Source organism: Ascochyta rabiei, chromosome 21, assembly GCF_004011695.2.
Source record: "Ascochyta rabiei chromosome 21, complete sequence".
In the NCBI taxonomy this organism is placed as follows: domain Eukaryota; kingdom Fungi; phylum Ascomycota; class Dothideomycetes; order Pleosporales; family Didymellaceae; genus Ascochyta; species Ascochyta rabiei.
In genome coordinates this window covers 967,912-990,582 of record NC_082425.1, presented here as the reverse complement: position 1 = coordinate 990,582, position 22,671 = coordinate 967,912, and the positions used below count along the sequence as shown (strand labels likewise).

At 56.5% G+C, this 22,671-nt stretch overlaps 9 protein-coding genes across 10 annotated transcripts, besides 16 other annotated features; 4 read left to right on the top strand and 5 right to left on the bottom strand.

Moving 5' to 3' along the window:
* Positions 1-49: 49 nt before the first annotated feature.
* Positions 50-70: a tandem repeat.
* Positions 71-647: 577 nt separating this feature from the next.
* Positions 648-677: a tandem repeat.
* A 706-nt stretch (positions 678-1,383) lies between these two features.
* Positions 1,384-1,716, top strand: EKO05_0011179 (Alpha-N-acetylglucosaminidase; the record flags this gene model as incomplete). Its single annotated transcript, XM_038943792.2, has 1 exon — positions 1,384-1,716. One exon carries the CDS (start codon positions 1,384-1,386, stop codon positions 1,714-1,716), a length of 333 nt encoding a protein of 110 aa, XP_038793427.2.
* A 415-nt stretch (positions 1,717-2,131) lies between these two features.
* Positions 2,132-2,181: a tandem repeat.
* Positions 2,182-2,215: 34 nt separating this feature from the next.
* EKO05_0011178 (uncharacterized protein) lies at positions 2,216-3,262 on the bottom strand (the record flags this gene model as incomplete). 2 transcript variants are annotated; one of them, XM_038943723.1, is made up of 3 exons in its annotated part: positions 2,216-2,797; positions 2,852-2,984; positions 3,108-3,262. In XM_038943723.1, the coding sequence occupies 3 exons, from the start codon at positions 3,260-3,262 to the stop codon at positions 2,216-2,218; spliced, it is 870 nt and encodes a 289-aa protein (XP_038793426.1). The 2 variants fall into 2 exon arrangements, with proteins under 2 accessions (XP_038793426.1, XP_059493917.1); XM_059637934.1 differs by having other exon boundaries at positions 2,216-2,984.
* Positions 2,293-2,316: a tandem repeat.
* Positions 3,037-3,065: a tandem repeat.
* Positions 3,263-3,267: 5 nt separating the features above from the next.
* Positions 3,268-3,285: a tandem repeat.
* A 1,036-nt stretch (positions 3,286-4,321) lies between these two features.
* Positions 4,322-5,641, bottom strand: EKO05_0011177 (uncharacterized protein; the record flags this gene model as incomplete). The annotated part of the gene is made up of 3 exons (XM_038943853.2): positions 4,322-4,904; positions 4,956-5,512; positions 5,576-5,641. The coding sequence occupies 3 exons, from the start codon at positions 5,639-5,641 to the stop codon at positions 4,322-4,324; spliced, it is 1,206 nt and encodes a 401-aa protein (XP_038793425.2).
* A 1,352-nt stretch (positions 5,642-6,993) lies between these two features.
* Positions 6,994-7,041: a tandem repeat.
* A 567-nt stretch (positions 7,042-7,608) lies between these two features.
* Positions 7,609-7,632: a tandem repeat.
* Positions 7,633-7,980: 348 nt separating this feature from the next.
* On the bottom strand, positions 7,981-11,110 carry EKO05_0011176 (bck1-like resistance to osmotic shock; the record flags this gene model as incomplete). Its single annotated transcript, XM_038943826.2, has 4 exons — positions 7,981-9,099; positions 9,147-10,289; positions 10,338-10,767; positions 10,830-11,110. The coding sequence occupies 4 exons, from the start codon at positions 11,108-11,110 to the stop codon at positions 7,981-7,983; spliced, it is 2,973 nt and encodes a 990-aa protein (XP_038793424.2).
* Positions 8,123-8,244: a tandem repeat.
* Positions 8,290-8,346: a tandem repeat.
* Positions 11,111-11,138: 28 nt separating the features above from the next.
* Positions 11,139-11,166: a tandem repeat.
* Positions 11,167-11,512: 346 nt separating this feature from the next.
* Positions 11,513-11,538: a tandem repeat.
* Positions 11,539-11,985: 447 nt separating this feature from the next.
* Positions 11,986-12,192: a tandem repeat.
* Positions 12,193-12,373: 181 nt separating this feature from the next.
* On the bottom strand, positions 12,374-14,062 carry EKO05_0011175 (mdj1 protein precursor; the record flags this gene model as incomplete). The annotated part of the gene is made up of 2 exons (XM_038943709.1): positions 12,374-13,840; positions 13,901-14,062. 2 exons carry the CDS (start codon positions 14,060-14,062, stop codon positions 12,374-12,376), a joined length of 1,629 nt encoding a protein of 542 aa, XP_038793423.1.
* A 667-nt stretch (positions 14,063-14,729) lies between these two features.
* Positions 14,730-14,759: a tandem repeat.
* Positions 14,760-14,772: 13 nt separating this feature from the next.
* Positions 14,773-15,489, bottom strand: EKO05_0011174 (uncharacterized protein; the record flags this gene model as incomplete). Its single annotated transcript, XM_059637933.1, has 3 exons — positions 14,773-14,813; positions 14,871-15,138; positions 15,241-15,489. 3 exons carry the CDS (start codon positions 15,487-15,489, stop codon positions 14,773-14,775), a joined length of 558 nt encoding a protein of 185 aa, XP_059493916.1.
* Positions 15,355-15,400: a tandem repeat.
* Positions 15,401-15,434: a tandem repeat.
* A 1,539-nt stretch (positions 15,490-17,028) lies between the features above and the next one.
* Positions 17,029-18,708, top strand: EKO05_0011173 (uncharacterized protein; the record flags this gene model as incomplete). The annotated part of the gene is made up of 3 exons (XM_059637932.1): positions 17,029-17,552; positions 17,599-18,514; positions 18,565-18,708. The coding sequence occupies 3 exons, from the start codon at positions 17,029-17,031 to the stop codon at positions 18,706-18,708; spliced, it is 1,584 nt and encodes a 527-aa protein (XP_059493915.1).
* A 410-nt stretch (positions 18,709-19,118) lies between these two features.
* On the top strand, positions 19,119-19,767 carry EKO05_0011172 (8-oxo-dGTP diphosphatase; the record flags this gene model as incomplete). The annotated part of the gene is made up of 3 exons (XM_059637931.1): positions 19,119-19,218; positions 19,322-19,524; positions 19,573-19,767. 3 exons carry the CDS (start codon positions 19,119-19,121, stop codon positions 19,765-19,767), a joined length of 498 nt encoding a protein of 165 aa, XP_059493914.1.
* A 1,454-nt stretch (positions 19,768-21,221) lies between these two features.
* EKO05_0011171 (uncharacterized protein) lies at positions 21,222-22,381 on the top strand (the record flags this gene model as incomplete). Its single annotated transcript, XM_038943887.1, has 3 exons — positions 21,222-21,409; positions 21,459-21,588; positions 21,641-22,381. 3 exons carry the CDS (start codon positions 21,222-21,224, stop codon positions 22,379-22,381), a joined length of 1,059 nt encoding a protein of 352 aa, XP_038793420.1.
* Positions 22,382-22,671: the final 290 nt, after the last annotated feature.

Sequence of the window (22,671 nt, the reverse complement as noted above, 5' to 3'; positions counted from 1 at the left end):
GGCACCAGCTATGGTCGTCGGCCGCCAGAGCCTGATTACTGTGACCAGCTGATGATGATGATGATGATGACTACTCACCAGCGCCAGGCTGAGGCTAATGCACTGTCTCCGACTGGGACAGCATTCGATGGTGGACCGGCCAGCGGCATTTTCCTGCGGTACACCCTCAAGGCACGCCGCTTACCCTCAGGGCACGCCGCTTACCCTCAGGGCACGCCGCTTTGCAGCATCTCCATGTGCAGCGCGGCACCGGGAGCCGTGCACCTGGCGATCGTGCAACCTGCAGACAATCGACGCTGGATCCATTGTGCGTGACAGTGTCGCAATCCGCAGCCTCGCGTGTCTGCGTCGAACAGCTTGACGGGCTACTGTGACTGGACTGGAGGCTGAGGGCATGTCGGTCCGGAGTGCTGCCTCTTTCTACCGTTGCTGCGAAGGCTCCTGGGTAACAATGAGGACAGCCAGCTGCCAGAGGGAGTGAGTTTGCGTGGCACGAGCTCTGATTGACTGTCACAAGCCACTGCGTGACTGCTCCATGGCTGGACCGTGGGAACCACGTTCTTATCCTGGATCTGGATAGCGCACTTCTACGTGTATTCCAGACCCAAGCAACGGTCATGGACGACGGCGCACTAACAGACACCAGACACTATCCACTATCCACTATCCACTATCCATCAACCGGACGCCCTACTTCTCTCATCATCGCGGTAGACACCTGGGCTTCGTAGGTACCCGCCACGTCGTCCTCGCTGGCTTACACAGGCACGTGTTGAGCTATTATCGCACGCTCTTGCACATGCAAACTGGACTCTTGCAGCTCTGCAGCGCTAGCTTGCTACCATGTCCTCGCCCGAGCGAAGACAAGCAGCCGTGCCTCATCAAGACTCGAGACGACTTTGCATCCAATGAACCCACGCACGATGATCCGTTGATACATGAACGGCGCTCAGTTGCCTGCACCGGCTGCTCAACAGCATGTCGTTAGCCAAGTAGCGCCGTGTCAGATCAAGATGGCACTATCCCGTCCCTGCGTTGAGCCGTCACTATCGCACACTGACGTCAGCCCGCATCGCTATCCTACCGTATTCCTACCGGTGCCGCGAGCTGATGCCCTCCAGCAGCCAGCCTCCAGCCTGCGACACCACCGAAAGAGATGGCTCCCGACAACCCTCGACCCCTCCGAGGCTTGGGAAGGCTTGTCGACCTCCACCATGCGGGCTTCACTATTGGCGCTCTGGGCCGGCATCTGGGCGCCGCTACTTGACAGAGGTAGCCAATGTCGACATCTACTGGTTTGTCGGCAGCACTTTGGACAAGGCCGTGTCTCCTCATTCCCAGCATCCATAGTACGATCACAGGGCAGAGCATCGTGCCTTGGAGATGCTTCTTCAACACCGTGACCCAAACTCGTACTACGGGAAGCCGTGGGTCTGGAACGAACTGCACGACTACGGCGGCAACATGGGTCTGTATGGGCCGATTGACAACGTGACGATCAACCCAATCCAAGCACTGCACAACTCGTCGTCGCTTGTTGGCTTCGGTCTGACGCCTGAGGGACAGGAAGGTAATGAGATTATGCACTCTCTACTGTTGGACCAGGCATGGCAGGCCTCGCCCATCGACACGAAACAGTACTTTCATGACTGGGTCACAACGCGGTACTCGACCTGCACGTCCCGTGTCTGGAGGATTGGGTGGTGGTGGTGGTGAAGGAGAGAGGGAGGAGGAAAGGGAGACTGTGAGAGGCGTTGTAGAGGGGCGCGTAGTTCCTTTTCTAATAGAGCTCAGAGTGCTGAATAGATGAGTAGCAGATGACCGTGTGCGTGGATGGGTGTAGTGAGCACTCCCAACGCATCGACGCGTACTCGTTCCCGCACCAGAGATACATCCATCCACACACACACGCACCACATCACCACGTACTCGCTCACAACGCCCACGTGGGACGCAACATGGAGCGTTCTAGTAGTGGGGACTTCGATCCGCCACTTGCCATGCCCAATCGATCCCACGACCCACTTCCCGCCATCGAAGCCGATGTATCCATGGCTCGACTCGACTCGACTCGTCGGCGCTCTTCTGCCCTCGGGCTGTGAGCGAGACGGTTCGACATCACGGCAGACGTAAGCCAGGTCGAACGAAACGAAACGAAGCGAAGCGGAGCGAAACAAGGGATTGCGACACAACACTGACGACATTGCACGGGAATCTAAATCTGACTCACGCGCGCCCTCTTCCTGCTGCTCCCCGGCACAACGCTAGGTCCGCCGCGTCCCGGCCCGTCGTCAGCAGCAGCCGCCGCAGCAGCAGTCCGCCCACGGCTCTTCTCCTGCTGGTCGAGCACGAGCTGCAGGACATCGTAGGAGAACTGGGGGAACTCGAGACACATGGCCTTGAACTCTGGCTCCGCGTCGTGGCGCAGGCTGAAGCTGCGCGAGGCCCAGAAGGCGGCGACGGGCTTGCGGATCGTGGCGTCGTCTGGGTTCGACTCCTTGTACACGAAGCGGGCGTAGGCCAGCTCGCCCTTTGCGGTCGAGGCGGTGCGGTGGATCTTGCTGTGCGCGAGGGATTTCAGATGCGGCAGCCCCAGGCGCTCAGCCAGTGTGTAGACGCGCGCGTGCACGAGCAGACCGGCGCCGTCGTCGTCTGGGACGGGCTGGCGCGGGTCTTTCTCCAGGGGTGCGTCGCGCGCAGACGACGTCTTCTTGGGGAAGTACTCGCCCGTGTACAGGTACTCGATGACGGAGCCCATGGCGTCGATGTCGCAGTCGGCCAAGACAATCTGGCGGGCCTGTGCGCGGTCAGCATGCGCGCTCGCATGCCCGTGGGGACGTGGACGACTTACACCGCCAGGCGCAAACTGGCCGACCTGCTTTGCAAACTCGGGCGACTTGACGAGAACAGCCTCGTGGGCCGAATACGTCGTCGTGGCCTCTCCACTCCCGACCAGCACCTCGACGATGGCGCTTTTCATCAGACTGGGGGCTCAGTCAGTCGCCGATCCACGTTGCATTCCGACTGAAGACACAAGACACTCGACACTCGACACTCGACACTCGCATCCCCCAGCCTGCACCGCCGCACAAAGAACGCGCACCTACTCAGCAAACAGCACCAGCTTGGGCGTCTCGGGCTCCAGCTGCGTCAGTCCCGTCTCCTCGCCCTCTGGCGCGCCCGCGTCCGCCGCCACCCCGTCGCCCATCTCCACGTCGGTCGGCGTGCCCTCGACGGGCGTGGGCTGTTCCGAGTCCGCCATAGCGAGTGTGTGTGTGTGTGTGTTTTTTTTTGATACGTAAACAAGAGCGCAGGTCGAACGCAGAGCCGGCGGTGAGCTCACGTAGCTATTGTCGAAGCTCAAACAGCTGTTGTCGCGTCAGCTCGGCGCGTAAACAAGACGCCCTGCACTGGACAGATGTGCTGAGTCAAGACGATTGAAACCAAGACGATTGAAACCAAGACGATTGAAACCAAGACGATTGAAACCAAGACGATTGAAACCAAGACGATTGAAACCAAGACGATTGAAATCAAGCGATTGGAATCAAGACGATGGAATCAAGACGATGGAATCAAGACGATGGAATCAAGACGATGGAACCAAGCGATTAAAACCAAGCAATTGGGATCAAGACGATTAAAACCAAGCAGTTGCTGTGAGTGGACGAGTTTCGACCGTGCGGGGGGTCAGATGGGCAGACGTACAGTTGTGGTTGATGTCGCGGTCGTGCGAGGGCCGGCGATGGCTGGGTGGAGAGTAGCTAGGGGAGGCAGGGCCGCGGACAGCCCCGAGAGGGACTAGCGCGCTCGTTGTGTTGACAGCACGCTCTGCAGATCATGCGCTATACACGTTATATAGCGACGCTTTTTATTCTACAATAGGACCTGATGATGGCATAGGACTGTCCATCGTGGATCGATTGTGTCAACACCGCGCTCTGCTAGCTAGGCAGCAAGGCTTATCATTCCGCAACAGGGCCTAGCTCATTCGGCAGTACTGTCTGTGTGGTAGGTAATGAGAAGCACAAGTACCACGATGTCTAGAATTCAGCGAGGGGTGAGTGGGTGGAGGAATAATCATGATATTGCACCCGAGTGCAGCCAATGTGTCTACAGACGTGCATGTATGCAAAAGCAGTCGGGATATAGAGTCGCTCTATCAACGCCGGTCCAATGCCGCAAAGCAAGCCAAAGTAGGTAAGATGTCAATAAATGTCGAGTGTGTCAAAAGGAGATGAACCTCCGGGTGTCAAACGGGGATGAACCTCCGCCAAGTCCAAGGGCTTGAAGAAGGGAAAGGCTGAGAGACGAACCGCCTTTACAAGCGCCCGCCGCGTTCGTGGAATCGGTCTCCGGTCGTGGGTATCGGCTTGTCCGCGCGAATGATGTAGAGGAGCATGTCTTCGAGCGGGATGAAGACGTAGAAGACCTTGTTGCAGCAGAAAGACAGCAGGACAAACGACGTCGCTACCATGGCGTCCATGATGTAGTGGTTGGCAGTTGCGACGATGGTGACGAGAATGAAAGTCGGGTAGCCAAGGCCGACAAGCAGGTAGAACAGCTTCCAGAAGGCGTTCTTGCGCACCTCGCCGCGCTCCAGCGTGCGCCGGAACAGACCGGAGTGGTAGATCATCGTCATGCCGATGCAGAACGAGTACCCAAAGTGCATCGACGGCATGGCTGCGAGCGCGTTGACGTACTTGCCGCTCATCCACACGCTCTGCGCGTCATCGTGGTGCACCGTGTCGAGGAAGCCGTATTTCGAGGGGAGCAGGCGGGGCGGCATGCACGGGTACAGGACAAAGGTGACGAAGGCGCAGAAGTTGGTCAAAGTCATCGTTCGGCGCGCAATGGCGAATGTGTCGAAGGAAGGCGCAACATAGTAGTACCAACAGATGAAGCTGTCCACTGTTAGCCAGGCCACGCGTCGCGGCATCAGGTCATGTACGTACCCAACCGTGCCAGGAATGTGGACGAGAGCATAGCACTTGTTCAAGACGGTCAGCGCATCTTGGTGGCCATGCATGAACCACTGCTGCACGCTCTTCTCGCGGATGGGGAACAAGAAGCTCAGCAGGCCGTGCTCTTCCGCGTCCAAGACTGCGAGTCCGTGCTCTTGTGCGACATCCCAGATGCCCCTGCCTGCAAACAGCTTGGTGGAGAGGATTGAGGTCATGCGGTAGAAGGCGTAGTTGATGACCCAGTAGAACATCTCAATCAAGAACGGGAAGCGCTGCAGGATGCGGCTGTGGATGTTGTTCCGGAAGCGCGAAGTGTTGGGCATGACCAGCTTGGTGCAGCACCACTTGCGCACCTTGGGCGGGTATTTGGCCGTGTTCACATGGCCGAGGTCGTGGTCGTCGGCGGGAAGATAGGAGAGGAGCGCATCAGAGGAGCCGTGTGCGTCGTCGTCGAGGTATCGAACGTTCCTGTCCGCGGACCTGTCGAAGATTCGGAAGTTCCGTCGGCGGGTCAAGGCCATTGCGCCAAAGAGAATACTCGCCACCATCTGCACAAGCGTCAGTGAAGGCCCGTCCCATGTCTGTCCAGACGGCAACCCCAAGCTACTCACAACCGGCTCGGCCCAGCCTGGGAGCTTCCACGCAGGCTTGCTACTCCATTCCGGCTCGTTGGCCATGGCTGTCGAATTCATTGCCTCGAAGCGAAGAAGGTGTGCGGAGGCAAGGGTGGGTTTGGATGTGTCGCGTGACCGAGTGCAGACAGGGTGTTTGTCGTGTTGGACGTGCAATCATGCGGCGATGGTGGGGTTTACGGGTACGTCCAGGTTAGCACTGCCTCCGTTTAGTGTATACGTCAAGATGGACCAGGTCGGAGTAGCGGGTGCCGTGGTTCGCGGTGTTGCTGCGGTATGCCCGGATGCGAAAGGGATGTTGTGTGTCTCTAGCCGGCCCGCTCTCCAGTAATCACCAGGGGAACACGCAGAGAGACAGAGCACACCGCAGTTAAAGGAGAGACGAGATGAGTGGAGCAGCACCGGCCAACGGACTTGTACGATGCGGTTCCTGTCCATCCCTGGGTGCCCCGATTCTTTCTGTCCTTGGCATGGTCCACGCGTCGAGCTCAACGTTTGGAAAGAATGCCGCGTCGGTGTCCGGCAGTCATGGTCGCTGCTGAATCCTGTGCAGTGTGCGCGCCGTGCGGGGGTGCGACTTGGGTAGTCGTGTGCCTCCGTTCACTCCTCCCGCCTCTGCAGCATCTCCTTCGTGGTCGCACGCGAGGTCAGTCTTTGCGGAGGCTCCGTGGATTTCCTCCGACGCATGCCAAGCAGCCGCGATTCATGGCTGACTTGTTCGCGCGCTGGCGTCCCATGCCTTGGACGACACCGGACTATGCGCTTACGGCTCACGTCCACAGCTGCTAGGTAATTAAGACATCATCCTTGCTGTGAATTAGCGTCTTCAGGGCATTGCATCGGCTCCCGTCAAACCTCACTCCAACCATTCATGCCTCGGCCTCACTGTCACTGTCACGCTCGGCCAACGCGCCAAGCCACCTGCGCCGACGAGAGTCTCGGGCGTGCGTGAGCCAGCCAGCTGCAAGTGGTTTTTCAATGTTGTGCTGTCGCAAATCTCAGGCCTGCCCTTCATACCAAAGCTTGCAGGCCGGCACGTCCCGCTGATCCAGCCCTGCGAGATACGAGTACGAAATCATCCACTGCTTCTCGACCGAGCGGATCGTCCGACAAACGCTGTCCCTCAACGTCGTACAAAAACCTGCCATGCCATGCCATGCTCGTCTGTTCCTGTTATCTGCAGCACAAGATGTGTTCAATCCAGCCGCGCGACCTCATGCGTCGATCTGATGCTTGATTTGCGCTACGCAGTCGATAGCCGAGCGCACAGAGAACAACAAGGGACAAAGATGGGGAAACAACAGACAAGGCGATTGACCCACAAAACTCGGCAATATGACCACCACCAACGCCGTTGATATCGCATCAATATCGCATCACCCTCCCTATTGCTTCAACATTACATCACATTACCATCACCACTACACTAGCGTTAACATCACCATCCCACAACACAGCCATCACCATCCCACAACACAGCCATCACCATCCCACAACACAGCCATCACCATCCCACAACACAGCCATCACCATCCCACAACACAGCCATCACCACTCCACCACATCACTACACAATCCCTTTCCTTCCCCACCACTAACCCTACAACACAGCATATATAACCAAAATCCATCCTCACATCCCCACATCCACCCCACGCTCTACCAATCCCAACTCCACCAATTCACCTCCACGTCGCAGCGTTTAGCAACAGTTGATTCCCAGTCCATCCCATCTCCACGCTGTTTTCCTATCGGTCTCAAATCGCGCTAGGTTGGTTGACGTGCACAGATGAAGACAGCCAAGGTAGGTAGCCAATTGTTGCTGATCCCCCCCTTCCCCCCTTTTTCATACTCTACCCTTGACTGCTTCACACTGCCTTTCAGCCTCCCTGCGTCGGGCTGCGTCTGCGTATGCCCGGTTTGGGTAGTAGGAACTACCTGTTCTGGACACAGGGCCCACGGCTGTGTGGGGCTGGCTGCCTTGTTGGGCGTGTTTGGCATGGTGGGCGGAGGTGTGTGTGTGTGTGTGTGTGTGTTGGCAAGGTGGTTTTGGATGCTGTGTCTGCGCTTGTCGATATGCTTGTGCCTCTTTCAGTTCTACGTCTGGCTACTGTGAGATCTACTTTGGTATCTATTTATATACACCAGTCCACTCTTGTTTTTCTAAAACAGTCTTCTTGATAGACTTGTTTATGCACGTCGTCTTTCTGCTTTAGGGGGGTTGCTGCTGGATTCAACGTCTACGCTTACAAGTCACCGCTTGCGACACTTCTGGTTCCACGACTACTTTGACATGTACGTCAAGATCTACTTGTACACAGTCCGCCAACGCGTATATCCCAGCCCGCCCCGTCCGCTCAACGCACTCCCGTCGACAAACTCGTCTATTTCCACCCGCTCAAACCGGCCCACGGATCGCTTCCGCCCTGGCCCTGGCCCTGAGCCTGACCCTGCGCGGGCCGCTGCGCATACCCACCGGGGCCGGCGGGATACGAGCCCTGCGAGAAGTGAGAGTAGTCCTGCTGAGGCGGCGGGCCCGGCGGCGGCGGCGGCGGTACGTAGCCCTGCGGCACGTTCTGGCCCCACTGCGGCTGCGGCGGCGGCTGCTGCGGCGGCGGTTGGCCCCACGGCTGGTGCTGCGGGTGTTGTGGCGGGGGTGGGGAGAAGAACTGCTGATGTGCTGGGGGCGAGACGGGGTTGTATTGGTGTTGGGCTGGGTTGTAGGATTGCGAGGTTTGGTGTTGGTGTTGCGGGTATTGCTGGTAGGATTCGCGGCGGGGGGGAGGGGGCTGGAAGGTGTTGGATGCCGCCCCGCTGTACGATTGCTGCGGGGACATGAAGGATTGCTGCGTGGTAGGTGGGTAGCGCGGTGTTACTGGCGGTGAGGCCGCGGGGTTGTATTGCACGTGGCCCGCTGGGGAGGTGCTGGGGTATCCGGGTATTGAGGACAGCGGAGGCGGTACCGACTTCTTGCGTCCGCTGCCGGCTGAGACAGGCGATCCTGATGGTTCCATGGACATGCGCTCCATGAGGTCTTTGAGGCGCTGCTGCTCGTGGTCTGCGCCTTGTGACTTGCTCTGCTCGATGCGGGCGAGGAGCTGTCCGCCCTCGGATCTTCGGTTGTTGACGAATGTCTCGACGTTCTTTTGCAGACTCGATACCGTCTCCTTCATCTCCGAGTAGAACTGCTGAGCGCGGTTGAGGCCAGCCACGAGGTCGTTGAAGTTCTGGTTGACCCTCCGGTACTTGGTCATGACGGTGTTTCGCTGTCTCGAGAAGGCTTCGTATTTACTTTGCTCTGACCTGACGCGTTTGTCTTTGAGAAGGTCCGAATAGGTGCGTGTGAGTTCCTTGAGTAGGGATGCTTGCTTGTGGTTGGCTTGCAGGATGCGGTTCTGGTGTGGTCGGAACTTTTCGAGCTCGGCTTTGAAGAGCTGCGACTCCTGGTTCGCAATCGCCTTCTTGTTGAGAATAAGGACGTTCGAGATGTCGTCGGAATGTACCTGGCTCAATTAGCAACTACAGGCATGCCAGATGAACCCGCACATACCTTGCCCTTCAGATCGAGCAGTATCTGGGCCCGCTCTTTCTTAACCAGATTCAGTTTCCGCAGCAAGTCCTCGACAGCCGCGATCTGATCTGAAACCGTCGGTCCGTCGTCAAAGTCGTCGTCGATGAGATTGCCTTCTGCAGGTCTTGGACTCTTGCCCTTCTGAGCACCGGCCTTGATCATAGCTCTCTGGTACAGCACATCCGCCTCGTCCGTCTCACCGGCGGAACGCATCTCATCAAAATCCGCCTCGCACTGCCGGAAGGTGTTGTACAGCTGCGCATCGCTCGTACTCGCCTCATCTACCGCTCCACGGTAGTTCCTGATATCGCTCCGCAGTGTCGCCGTAAGTCTTGAGCTGGGCTGCTGCGTCCACTCCGGACCGTACTTGGACCGCATCTTCTCGCATACGCTCTCCTCCATGTCCAGCTGCTTCATGCTGGCGTCCAATGTGCCAGCAATCTCCGACTTGTCACGGTTCAGCTGATCGAAAGCCGACGAAAACGATTGGTGGCCGGCAAGATCCTCACACCACTTCCGGAAGTCCGAGTCGACCATCATATCCTGGTCCATGCCTCCGCGCAGCACATTCAAGCTATCTGGGAGCTTCAAGTAGTCGAGGCTGGCTGCCATTTCGTCGTTTGCGACTTCGACCCTCTCGCTCTCGGCACGGATCAGCTTCGCCTTCTCCTCGTCGTAGAGACTTGCGGATTCTGTGACGGCTAGGGGTACGATTTTCTGGAAGATGTCGGGTCCAATGATTCTCTGCACGTCCTGGCCTTGATACAATTCGCTGACGGGTATCGCTTTCGCTGCGGGCAGCTTCGGGATCGGCGTTAGCGAAGCCTCGTTTGGAATACCTTGGTGGTAGATGAAATCGTTGTCCTTCATGAACTCGGCCAGCTTCTCCTGGACGTTCGAGAGATGCTTTTTGGTCATCTCAGACAGTATGCCGTGCGTTTCCGAAGTCAAGTTTGAGTTTGCGGGCGCCGAGTTGGGAAAGCTGTTGGCTGCGCGGTTTGCGTCCCGAGCGCTCGTCTCTGCGACCTGGAGTCGGCAGATGGCGACTCCGTGCGCGTTCGCGTCGTCATCGGCGAGCGCTTGGTAGTATTGCGCCGCTGAGGCCATGTAGTTTGCTTTGATCTGCGTCACGTCAGCACCAAGCGAAACGCCTTGTGTAGTGGGACCTACCTGGCAAACCAACAACCAGACCTTTTCAAACACCGCATTCGTGACATTCTCCTGCGCGCCTTCAGTGGCCTGGGCATACAGGAACGCTGCCTGACTCGCCAGCTTCGCCAGCAAGCCGACCTTCTTCCCGTCCACGACCTGCTTCTCCAGAAACACCTCCTGCGCCTGGGCCAGCATGACGCTGATCAGACACTTGACCGTCTCTCTTCCCAGGTCCTGGCTAGGGGCGTGCAGGAAGTTCTCGTTGATGTAGGTGAACATGCCGGCCGAGGCCTGGAAGGAGTGGTAGGCAGTCTTGAGGCCGACGTCCTCGTGGCGGTTCTGGTGCGCTGCGTGGCAGGACAGGACGGCGGAGATGTTGAAGATGATGCTGGCTTTCTCGTAGGCGAGAGAGTACTGAGAGGTGGGCTTGTGTGTGAAGGCGTCGAACCTGGTCATGTCAGATGATGGCCCGGCCAACATGAACGCCGTGACGTGATGTTACCAACGCACCATGTGAAGCTGATCTTGATGTGGTTCTCGTCGACTGGGAATCTGAGGTCGAGCAGCTCCAGCTGCCCGTAGTATCTGTACAGCAGGTCTCTCCCCGCCGCGCTGTCCTTCCCTGCGCCGCGCATGTCCTGCCGTAACCGGTTGAGGGTTGCACACTCTTCCGCATAGCGTTCGGGGTCATCGCCGTACGTCTGCCGTATGTAGCCCTTCAACGGCTGGATCCAGTCGATCTCGTTGGTCTGCTTCAGCGGGACCGAAATCATGGGGATCTGGGTGGCCATGGTGCTGCCTAGCGCAGCGGGCGCAGCCGTTGGGTTGGGTTGGGTTGGGTTGGGTTTGGTGAGCGGAATGGCGAGACGGTGGCGGATGCAATGGAGCGCCGAGTCGCCAGCAGAAGCGCTGCACGTGCTGTGCAAGAGTAAGAGTAAGAAGGGAGAATGCTATGGCAGTCGCGCAGGCGTGGGTCGCGTCCGAGGCATCAATCGATAGTCCAGCGGAGCGGGATGACGGAGGTTACCAGGATAGCGTGGCCGAGTCGTGCTGTTCACCAGCTGGCGTGCGTCTCGTGGCACTGCATGCGCTGGGCCGGTATCACCGTGCTACTTGACTCTTTCCGTGCGAGAGGACGAGGGACGGCCTCGAGATGTAGCAATCGCAGGCAGTGGCGGTGAGATGCACGTCAAGTCGTCGTCGTCGTCGTCGTCGTCGTGTTGGAACTCCAGTGCTCAGGCGGGGTTCCACAACGCGCTCGGTCGGTCGGTCGTTACCTACATGGGCCACTGCAGGCACACGCATAAGCACGCCGGCACTCCAACGATGCAATCTGCACACGCTCACTCGAGCCGTCTAGGCGCTCAACACCACGAGCGCTGCTCTACAGGTCCCTTCGAGGCAGCCACATCCTCGCTAGCTGTACGGGGTGATCCCAGCCCTGTGGTTTGCTTCGGCCAATCACGTCCTCGAGAGACCGCAGCATGGCTTCGCCGAAGCGCTCGGTGCGGAGCATTGTGGGTGCTGCGAACGGGCGTCTTCAGAGCCGTCGAGGCGACTTCACCCTCTGTACGCGCCCTGGGGGGGAAGATAGGGAAGCGCGGAGCTACGAGTGTTGCCGGTCGATGCTGTCGAGTGGATACGGTTTGCTATTACATGTATCCTATACTATACTTTACTATACTTTACTATACTCTACTTACTTGACTATACTTTACTATACTTTACTATACTTTACTATACCTCACTATACCTCACTATACCTCACTATACCTCACTATACCTCACTATACCTCACTATACCTCACTATACCTTACTATACCTTACTATACCTTACTATACCTTACTATACCTTACTATACTTTACTATACTATACAAGCCAGAGTCGAGAGGCCAACGACTACAGCAGGTACGTCTACACATCTCGACCGCAACTCAACGCCAGAAATGCTTGCAATCGTCCGTGTGCGCGCACAGTGGACATCCACCGTATGCGCCAGTCCAAGTGTTGTACAACATGTCAAATAAATATACACAGAGCCTTGCTCAACCTCACGCCGAACCAGCGCCCTTCTTCTCGTCGTCCTTCTTCTCGCTTGTCGGCTCGTCCTTCTTCGGCTGATCCTTCTTCAAGTGGTTGTGTTGCCCGGTGAGGTTGTGCCACGCGCTCTTCAGAAAGCCCTCGTTCTTGTGCTCGTCCGGCGTCGATGCAGTCGATGGCTTTTCTGCCGCCGCTTGCGCGTCTTCCCTGAACTTGCTCAAGTTCATGATCCTCTTTGCGCTCTTGTCGCCCATCTCGTCCGCCAGCATCTCCAGGATCGTCCGCTGGTTCACAGAGAGGTACTTCGGCATGTTGACCTTGAACTCGACCTTCAAGTCTCCCTTGCCAGCACCGCGACGTCCGCTAGAGAGCACCTTCATACCCATGCCTGAGAGGGTGATGTTGTCGCCTGTTCCTGAGCCAGTTGGCACCTTGACCATGACTTCGCCGTCAAGGGTGGGGACCTTGATTTCCCCACCGAGAACGGCGGTTGTGAAGGGAATGGTCGCAGTGTGAAGAATATCAGAGCCGTTGCGCTTGAACTTGCTATCGGCCGCTACGCGGATGAGCACGTAAAGGTCGCCCTTCTGGCCGCGCACTGTGCCGCCGGACATGGCCTGCCCTGTGAGCGCTGCATCGCCCTCGCCGTTGACGCGCAGGCGCATCCCGTCCTCCACGCCACCGGGGATGTCGATCTGTATCGTCTTGCGTTCCTTGACAGCTCCGTCGCCGCCGCAGGTTCCACACGACGAGCCGCGTGGTATCGCGAAGCCAGAGCCGCCACACTGCGAACATGTTGCGCTCATGTGGAAGCCACCCATGCTCGTGACTCTCTGTCCGGTGCCGCCGCAGCCCTTGCACTCGGCCTTCTTGGCACCAGCCTTCATGCCCTTGCCTTTACATGTCCCGCACTCCACCATCGGCGTAATGTGTATCTCCTTCTTGACGCCCTTGGCTGCATCCAGGAACGAGATGTTCGTCTGTACTTCGATGTTGTCGCCCACCATGATCTCTTCCTGGAACGGGTTCCTCCGGCCACCGCCTCCTCTTGGCCTTCTGCCACCAGCAAATGCGCCAAATAAATCCTCAAAGTTGATGTCCTGGAAGCCTCCTTGGCCGCCGAAACCGCCTTGTGCACCACCGAATCCACCGAAGCCTCCAAATCCTCCGCCGAATGGGTTGCCTCCAGGCCCGGCGCCGGCGCCGGCGCCTGGGTTGAACCCGCCATTTTGGTCAAAGGCTGACGAGCCGTAAGAATCGTAGGCAGCCTTCTTCTCCTTGTCGGATAGAACTTCGTATGCGGACTGGGCGGCGGCGAACTTCTCCTTGGCGGTGGGCTCCTTGTTCGTGTCGGGGTGGTACTTCTTCGCGAGGCCGTAGTAAGCTTTCTTGATGTCGGCGGCCGTGGCGCTCTTGTCGACACCGAGTGTCTTGTAGGGATCTGTCATTGCGTGTGTGGTAGGTGATGCGTGGAAGAGCTGTCCGTCCCATCAGTGACCTGTTCGACGCAAACGGGGCGAATCGTGAATGAAACATACTCGTATGGATGGCGCATTCTGTGTCTGTGTCTGCGCAGCCAGCGCCGGCCTCTTCATCTGCGTTCTCGCTCGCGACATGTTCCTTCTCTGGCACTGGCGAGAGGCGGACACTATGCGCGCGGGAGCCACCGCCTTCAGCGGCATTGGACCGACAAAACTCATGGTGGAAAGTTAGAAGAGGCGCTGAAAAAGAACGTGGTGATGCTGCAGTATGCGAGTGCTGGATGGGCGACTTGGATGTCGATGGAGTGGATGAACTTTTTGAGCGGTCGGTCCCCCTGCGACCAATGACGCGCGACGAGCTTTGGCCCTCGGCAAGTGGGCGCGTCTTCCAGCACCTTCGAGAGCAATGCGGTTCTAGCGCAGCACGGCGGTAGTGTTGCTATTGTTACTGATGTATACAAACACAACATTGGCGTTGGATGTACACAGTTTGAGCGAAGCTTCTTCAGGTCGCGTGTGGGTGTGCGTGCTAGTGGAAGCTCGAGTGGCACAGCGGAACAAAAAGCTCTCGGTAAGCATCCCGAGACCTGCCAACCATGGAGCCGAGTGTGTAATACCAAATAGCCATTATAACCTAGTTCTCCATAAAGTGTATCGTCTGCAAGCGGTTATGCCGCGTTGCACGTGGGGTCATCATTGACGTGTCCGGCTCCCAAGCGCCAGAGGGCGACGAGCTCTCACCCGCGGCGCGTGTCGCCCGTCCGCGGGCGTGCCTGTATCCTGAACGCCTCGCAAAATGCTCATGCTCATGCTCATTATATCTAATGGTCGCTGGCTGTTGTGCCACGACTGGGTATCGACGAAAAGGTCTGAAAATAAAGCGAAGGTGTGTGTGTGTGTGTGCGTGTGTCGTGTGAGCAGAGTCGAGCTCACTTGCGTTGCGGCGTAAATCGTACGCGAAATTCTTTGTCTGGTTGTGGTCGTCAGCGGCTGGAGGATGCCGTGTGGAGTGCCGGCAGACACGTACCTTGGTGTTTCGTCTTGTACAGCCAGTCGACGATGACGTCGCTCTCGGTGACGCCAAGAGCGTTAAAGTTCTTTCTCACAGCCATTGCGAGCTGGTCTTTGTGCACTCGTCGTCTCGACTTTGCGCGTGCCATGGTGGGCGACATGCGACCTATGCCCTGGCCGAGGACGACGTGGCTGAGGGGGTTCTTGAACGTCGACGGGGTGTCGAGACGGTAGGCTCGTCGGTAGCTCTGGAGCACGGCCGGCTCTTGCGAGGTCCATTTCATCTGGAGGGGCGACTGTTGTCAGCACGTGGTGCACATGGGAGAGGTGGGGCAGTGCAGGGCAGGGTGAGCGGCACGGAAGTGAGGCGGTGGGCGGTGACTGACATGGGACGTGTCGAGGTCACTGGACGTCTGGCCGCTGTTGGTGGACGCATTGTCGACCTCCTTCAAGCTGCTCCCGTTGGCGGCGTGCGTGCCTCCCGTGCGGCGTCCGCGGGCGTTTGTATTTGTGTGGGTGTTGGTGTTTGTGTTTGTGTTTGTGTTTGTGTGGGTGTGGGTGTGGGTGTGGGTGTGGGTGTTCTGGAGTTTCTCCTTGAGTGTCTGCACGTCCTCGGCATGGCGCTTCGGCGGCATCGTCGAGACAGGAAAGCGAGTAGTGGAGGGAATCTGAACGGGAAAAGAAGCGCATAGATGTCGCAGAATGTGTCGCGAGCCGTGTACGCACTCCGGCCGTGTACGCTGGTCGAAATCGTCCGGTGTGGTGAGGAGAGGCGCGCAGGAGGAATATGCACGACGGGCACAGACTAGCACCATGACGTTTCTCAGGGTTCAGCGCTTGGCCGAAATTGAATCGCGTGTCAGCCCTCAGGAACCGAATGCCGCCGCTTCCCCCTGCAATCAACACACTCACCGCACCTCGGAGTCTCGGACGCTCAGACGCGTACGTGTTCCTCTTGCACATGGCCGGTCGTGTCTCCTTGTTCTTGCGCCACGTGCCGGCGCGTCTCCAACTGGATGCGAGCACATTGTCGCGTGCGCGTCGAGTCCTCCAATCCCGCCCGTCTTGGCGGTCTCCTCAAACGTGATGACACAAGTGCGACCACAGAAGCCAACGAGACGTGTGGGCAACGTCGGCATCCACAACTCCAGTCGAGTACCGATTTTACGCCTGCTGAACGTAAAGAGAACCATCCTCGAGGTCGCCGACGAAAGGGAGCCATGTCGTGGGTGCATGGATGGTGCCAGACGTGCGCTCAACAAGCTAGAAAAATAGGCGACAGTATCTCGTAAAACGTACAATGCGCTGTCGTGGTGAGATGGTCTGGTAAGAGCTATCATGCGTGGGAGCCATGTCGAGATGCAACGCGCTACTCCCAAAGTTCACGATCCAGGCCCCCGCCTTGTCCTAAGCCAGCAGCAGATTCAACGTGCAAACCGCAATCGCCAAGCCAGCGCCGCAGTATCGTAGCAAAATACAATGCTAAGGTGTGCTCATGAGGAAAGAACACTTTTAGTCAGAGCTCTGCAGTGAGCCGCCTTCATGTGCTACACAGCTCTACTGTATGTGCATCACAGTTGGGAGAATGTACGTTGTGTTTGAAGAAAGTACAGCGTATTTGTGCCCTTTTCAGACACACTGGTCAATTACCTGTTCCGAGCTGGTCATTTCACATTCAGAAATCGGCGCCCATTGAAGCCTCATCTCACCTTCTGGCACACACAATCTCTCTTACTTGAGTGTCTTGACCATGGCTCACCGCTGCCATAGCACAGCGGCAGTGCGTCGGTCGGGGCCTACATAAACTAACTCATCACTAACCAACCACCTCTCCTACCCTCCACAAAGCCCCTCAACATCACAGTGTACATGGTGGCACTTCTTCGATAATTGACAACCACGACCAAACGGCAGCCCACACATCAGTGGACGCCCCTGTGTCACTTATCAACAAAACTACTGCATCTCTCACTTTGACCTCTGACACCTCGACTTTAGGCAGCCAAGTACGTACTTTGTCTACCCTGGCTCAGCTGCGTTGGACTGCTCTCTCTCTCTACCTACCACTGGCACTTCCAGCAGATCTTCAGTGCCAGTCCTTCTGGTGCTTTACCAGACATACAAAACGTAGCCGCCGACAAGTTCGCTGTCACTGACACCATCCGATGCCCATCATGAACCATCACCACAGCTCCGATCCCAGCGCTCGATACTTCAACCCGAGTGGCAGCCCTGTGAACGGTTTGCAAGGAAGCAGCACGCCTCACCAGATGAGCGCTCCCCCATCACCTTATCTCGAGGCTCGAGTCGTCAACTTGGAAGATAAGCACGCAGACTTGCGAGAAGAAGTCGACATCCTCAAAGACCTGTATCACGATCTCTGCAACCTCTTCAGCAAAGTGAGGCAGAACGCTCAGCCCATACGTGCCAATTCCCTCGGGGGCACTGATCCTGTCTCTTCTCGTCAGACTGCCATGCAGTTCAAGCAGGAGCTCGAGCACTTGAGCCGTGAGGTCTGCGAGTCAGTGAATGGAGATGCTGGCGAGCAAAAGGCGAACGATCGCAGTATACTCAAGCCAGGCGGTAGCTTACCTCCACACGTAAAATCTGCCAGTGTCACCGATCGCGGAACAGGCGCGAAGTCACTAGCGCCACATTTGCGTGGTGTGAAGCAGCCTGGTACAGTCAGCGATAACGCGTAGGCTTCCTGCTCGCATGACAGCTGTTCTTGCTGATCTGAACAGCAGGACTTCCAAACCGTTGGTTGACAGGACAAAACGCAACCACGAACCTCTTATCACAGACGGACCGGTCGATACCATTGTCCAACAAACAACGATCCCTGCAGTTACTCCCAGCCCCCCTCTGTCATACACCACGACTGTCCAGGGCGATGTTGACTCTGTGGAAGTCGAGTCCCTTTCATTGGAGGACTGGAGGCCCTATTACCTCACCACATTGGCATCACTGCCTGCTGACGTCTGCGCAAAGATACCGAATCCGCAGAAGATGACTACCTTCACACTCGACATGTTGCAAAACTTGTTCGGTGGTATCAGCTGGTCCCCTGGTCTAAGGTACATCAACACGGCTGGCGCGTCTATGTTGAAGAATCGCACTTACTACATGCTGGACCCAACCAACGAGCCGTATCTACCGAAAGCGCCTGGAGAGCATGGTGCCAAGCTAACGGCGTTCTTCAACACAGCTCCTGAAGAGGGGTTCGACAAACTGCCTGAAGGCACTAATTCTTACACAAATGTACCCATGTTCGTCCAGGTAGCGCCAGGTCGCTACGCCTACTTCGGAAACTACTCACAGACACGCTGGTCAGATAAGCTTGACAATGACACCATGAGAGCTCGAGTGCCTCAGCACGTCAAGGAGCACATTTCGCACGAGCTAACAGCTAAGCTCCGTGAGGACTGGGTCACCCGTGAACTCAAGAAGCACTTCTTTCCGAAACCTGAGTACGAGGGTTCTCTCTTGGCCGCCAGCAGTGACGATACCACCGTCCATTCGGCTGACGAGGAAAAACACAACAAGAAGATGACTACGGAAATACAGCAGTATATCCAGGAGCTTGCTGAGTGGGAGCGCGAGGCCAGCATGAAGACTGCCATGATGAAGTCTGACTTCATCCTCAACGCTTTCGATGCTGTAAGTTGCTTGAAAAGACGCGCAGACGGTGTAAAACTCACCGTCCTTAGGCTGATGCTGACGACCCGCCTGCCCTGCGCCTCTGGTGGGAGTACCTTGAGTGCGTCGACTGGAAGAACGACTTCTACAACATGCTCGTCGGACTCCAGGCTCGCGCTGACAACCCCAAGTGGGTGCGTGACGGCCGGCTGTAGTAAAAGAGCAAATCACTACACGAAATCGAGACAACGCAAAAGTCTGAGAAGCCGAGATGGGAGCTGTTTCGTCTTGGATGCGATTGCATACCAAGGAAGCTTATGAGCTTCTTGACATCTGGAAAAGCAGATACCTACCTTATGGTCTGTCTTTGTGGGCTTTGGAGGGCGTCCTAGCATCTTTGGACACATCTGCGAATACTTTGCGCTATACATAATCAATACAAGTGGTTCGCCTTTCACGACGTGGTCTGCAACCACGCCCTGCACGCCCGAAAAGGCGGTTGTCGAGGCTAAGCTATCCCACATACGGCACTAACGCGACTAGCACATCTTACAATCAAGCTGCAGCCTGCACAGCTGTCCATATCTTCTCCCTAATCCCTAGGTTCGCATTCTACAGTCTTGCCATGTCTGAATCAGAGCGGCCTAAAGTAGGCGTAGGCGTCATCATTCACGATGGCGCTGGTAACATCATCATGGGCGTGAGGACTGGAAGCCACGGTGCCGGTAAGCAAAGCCTCACCTTTCCCCACAACATCTCCATGGCTTCTGATACAGAAGATCTGTCATCTGTTGCTTATACGTTGAGGTCTACTCTGACATGGTACAGGAACCTTGCAATGCCCCGGCGGGCATCTCGAGTACGGCGAATCGTTTGCCGAGACAGCAGCAAGGGAAAGCCTAGAGGAGACGGGCCTAGAGATAGGCAAAATTAAGTTTCTAGTAGCGACCAACGACGTTTTTGGCGAGGGAAAGCACTACGTGACCATCTTTGTGACTGCAGAGATCACGGGAGAAAACAAAGTCGCTCAAGTAAGTGTACCCAAGGACGATGCAATGCTGATGCTAACAAGCAAACAGGCACTGGAACCGCACAAATGCGCAAAGTGGGAGTGGGTGCCTTGGACCCAGATGTGGCAATGGGCAGGCGAGCAGGCCAGGGCTGAGAGCGAGGGACGAGAGGTCAAGAGGCAGATGTTTCTGCCATTGGTGAATCTATGGAGGGAGTATCCAGAGATGGAAAACGGGTTAGTTGGAAGGAAGGTGATGGAATGACGAAATCGAGACCTCTGTGCTCAATCCCGTACTCTCGAAAACCCTCGCACCAGCCACCCCGCATCGTCTTTCATCAACTCGAGAATTCATCTATGTTGCTAGCAGATACAGCTATCATCTAGATGCCACGATCACGACATTCGGTACCGGGTGTCACCCGAAGCGCTGTACCCCGGCGAATGCATGTGCAGCTTCTGCTCATTGGTAGATCTCGCGTGCAGCCACCACAGCAGCCGGAGCTTACATGTGTGGAACGACTCCGCGCACGACTGCACACAACGACGCATGACCAAGTCTTCTCATCTATAGGTTTCTTCTTCGCCCTGTGTAGGAGATGGCGTTGCAGGGCATTGTACGCGTGCCACGCAAGTCTCACTTTGCGCATCTAGGTCCTCGCCGCGCTGCTGCCCTTGCGGAGACGCCGTTTTCGCCTCGACCTGGCCTCCTGCTTGTTTCGAAGAACAAAGTGCAGCAGGGTGTTTGCGAGGATTCACATGTCCTTGCTCGATCCAAGCGCCATTCTCCACTTTGGGCGTGACAGGTACGCGCTCAGCCGTGGTGTTGGCCGCGGCCCATGGAAGTTTCAGCGCTCGCTGCGTCAAATCGCCTCGACTTGCTTCTGGCGCCGGGCGAGGCGCCCATCCTCGCAGGTGCTCAGAGCCTCATGCTCTTTTTAGGAAGCTACTCCGCTCCCCGAGCGACAAAGATGCTATCTTCCGTCATGTGCAGACGCTCGCCTGTGGCCTCCCTCTGCACACCCCTCCGAAGATGCAGTCTCCATAATGTTCTTCAAGCGGTTGGCTGCGACTATACCGCCTATCGCGACGCCTGGTGAGTTGCACAGCCAGCCGTTGGAGCTACAACCACAGTTCTTTAGGGTTAAGTTCCTGCATGCAGCCTCTGGGTCCACAGGCCGGATGTCATCCGTAGCTAGGAAGGACGTCGACACCACCATGATCGTTGCACCACGCCCGGAGATTTGCACCAGTTTCCAGGTATTCGTATCTGGCGACGTCAATCGAGGCTGCGCTCGAACACAGCGATGTGTGTCTGTGTGATTCGAAGCCACCCTCTTTGTGGTGGTCCCCATGATCGTGCGACTTTGTTTCACCGATGCACGTCTGCCGAGAGAGGTAATACCAGGCACAGATGCGGGTTGACATCCTACGTATTGCAGGGATGCTCACCCTAGCGGCTGCCACCATCTGTCAGGTACGCCCATGGGCAACAGCAGGCGCAAACGCCCACCAGAAGGAACCCCACTTCATCTGATGTTGATATAAATGCACGACTGTCCGTACACACTCACTCTCCCGCTACGCTCTCTACTCTCTTTCACACTGCACTGCGTGAGGCAAGTCCCTCCGCTATTACTTTCATTCACTCTGTACCCATTGCATTCTCGCTTCTAAACGCTCTCTACTCTCTTCTTCTCGCTCGAATCAATCGCCATTATGGTCGCTTCAACTTTCTTCATTGCTGCTCTCAGCTTCGTCGCACTCTCCTTTGCCGCGCCAATTGGCATCAACGTCGTCACTCGCGCCATGGTCGCTCGAGATGCTTATATCATGTTTGGTGGAGACGGAACCGTGGCTACTGGCTGGCCATCCCGGAAGTCATGGCTGAGCTTCGACGATGCCTGGTAGGTTTCGTCCCTCTTCCCTGGCTACAGTTCACTAATAGTCTCACAGGGAAGCCAATCTCAACACTATTGAGAACTCCTGCCAGGTCGAAGGATGGGGTGAGAACAACAGCGATGCTGAGACGCAGGCCATCAAAGATAGCATCACTGGCGAGTCTAGCGCAACTGGAATTCCCAGCGTAGGTTGCTCTCCAAGCCGCTCAAACATGGATCCGTTCTGACAAGATTCAGGAGTTCATCCTTGCCATCGTGATGCAAGAGTCCAAGGGCTGTGTACGAGCCCCCACTACCCGCTGGTCCCACGAAAACCCAGGCCTGATGCAGAGCGCTCAGGGCAAGGGAACTTGCAACCCTAACGGCAATCCAATCAGCCCGTGCCCTGCGAGTACCATTCGCCTCATGATCCACGACGGCACTAACGGCGATGGCCTTGAGACGACCTTGAAGCAGTGTCTTGCAGACGCCGGTACTTCTGACGACAGCAAATGGTACAAAGCTGCTCGATTGTACAATGCTGGAAGGATCACCGACAACAACCTTGGCATCGGGCCTACGCCATGCTATGCTTCTGACATCGCCAACCGTCTCACAAGCCCTTTCAACTGGAGTACTTGTGATAGCGCCGTTATTGGTACGCTTTCGAGTGCCCAAGGCACTGTCGCCGAGAGCAACACTTTTCCAAAGGATCCGGCTCCCACATCGTCCACTCCTACTGCCCATTCCACTGTGCCTACTCCAACCAGTGTCGCAGCGGCTGCAGTCAACAACTCTGAACCCGATACAGGGTCTTCTGTTCCTGATCTCATCATTGAGGGCGCAGCAGCTGGATGCACCGACTACTTCACCCCTCAGTCTGGTGCTAGCTGCGCTTCCGCGCCCGTTGATTTCGCCACGCTTCGCAAGCTCAACACGCAGCTCAACTCGGAGTGTACCAATCTCTGGGCTGGATACGCCTACTGCATTGCAGTTTGAGTTCTTGACATGTTGTCACATGTTTCCGATCTTTTGGTGGTTTTTCACATATCACAGTGAGCTTCGCTCGATGTTGGCGCATTTCACTTTATTTCTGCACATATTCATTTAGCGCAAGCTTTACCCATAGCGTTGGTGTTCCTTTTGTAGACATTTACGATATATGATGGAATGAAAAATATGTTTGTGATAGCTCGAAGTTTTCACTCTATCTAATCTTACCCAATTTGCATTCTGACAGCAGACCGCACTGTTGCTCTTGCTCATTACAAGACCGAGACATGTATGAT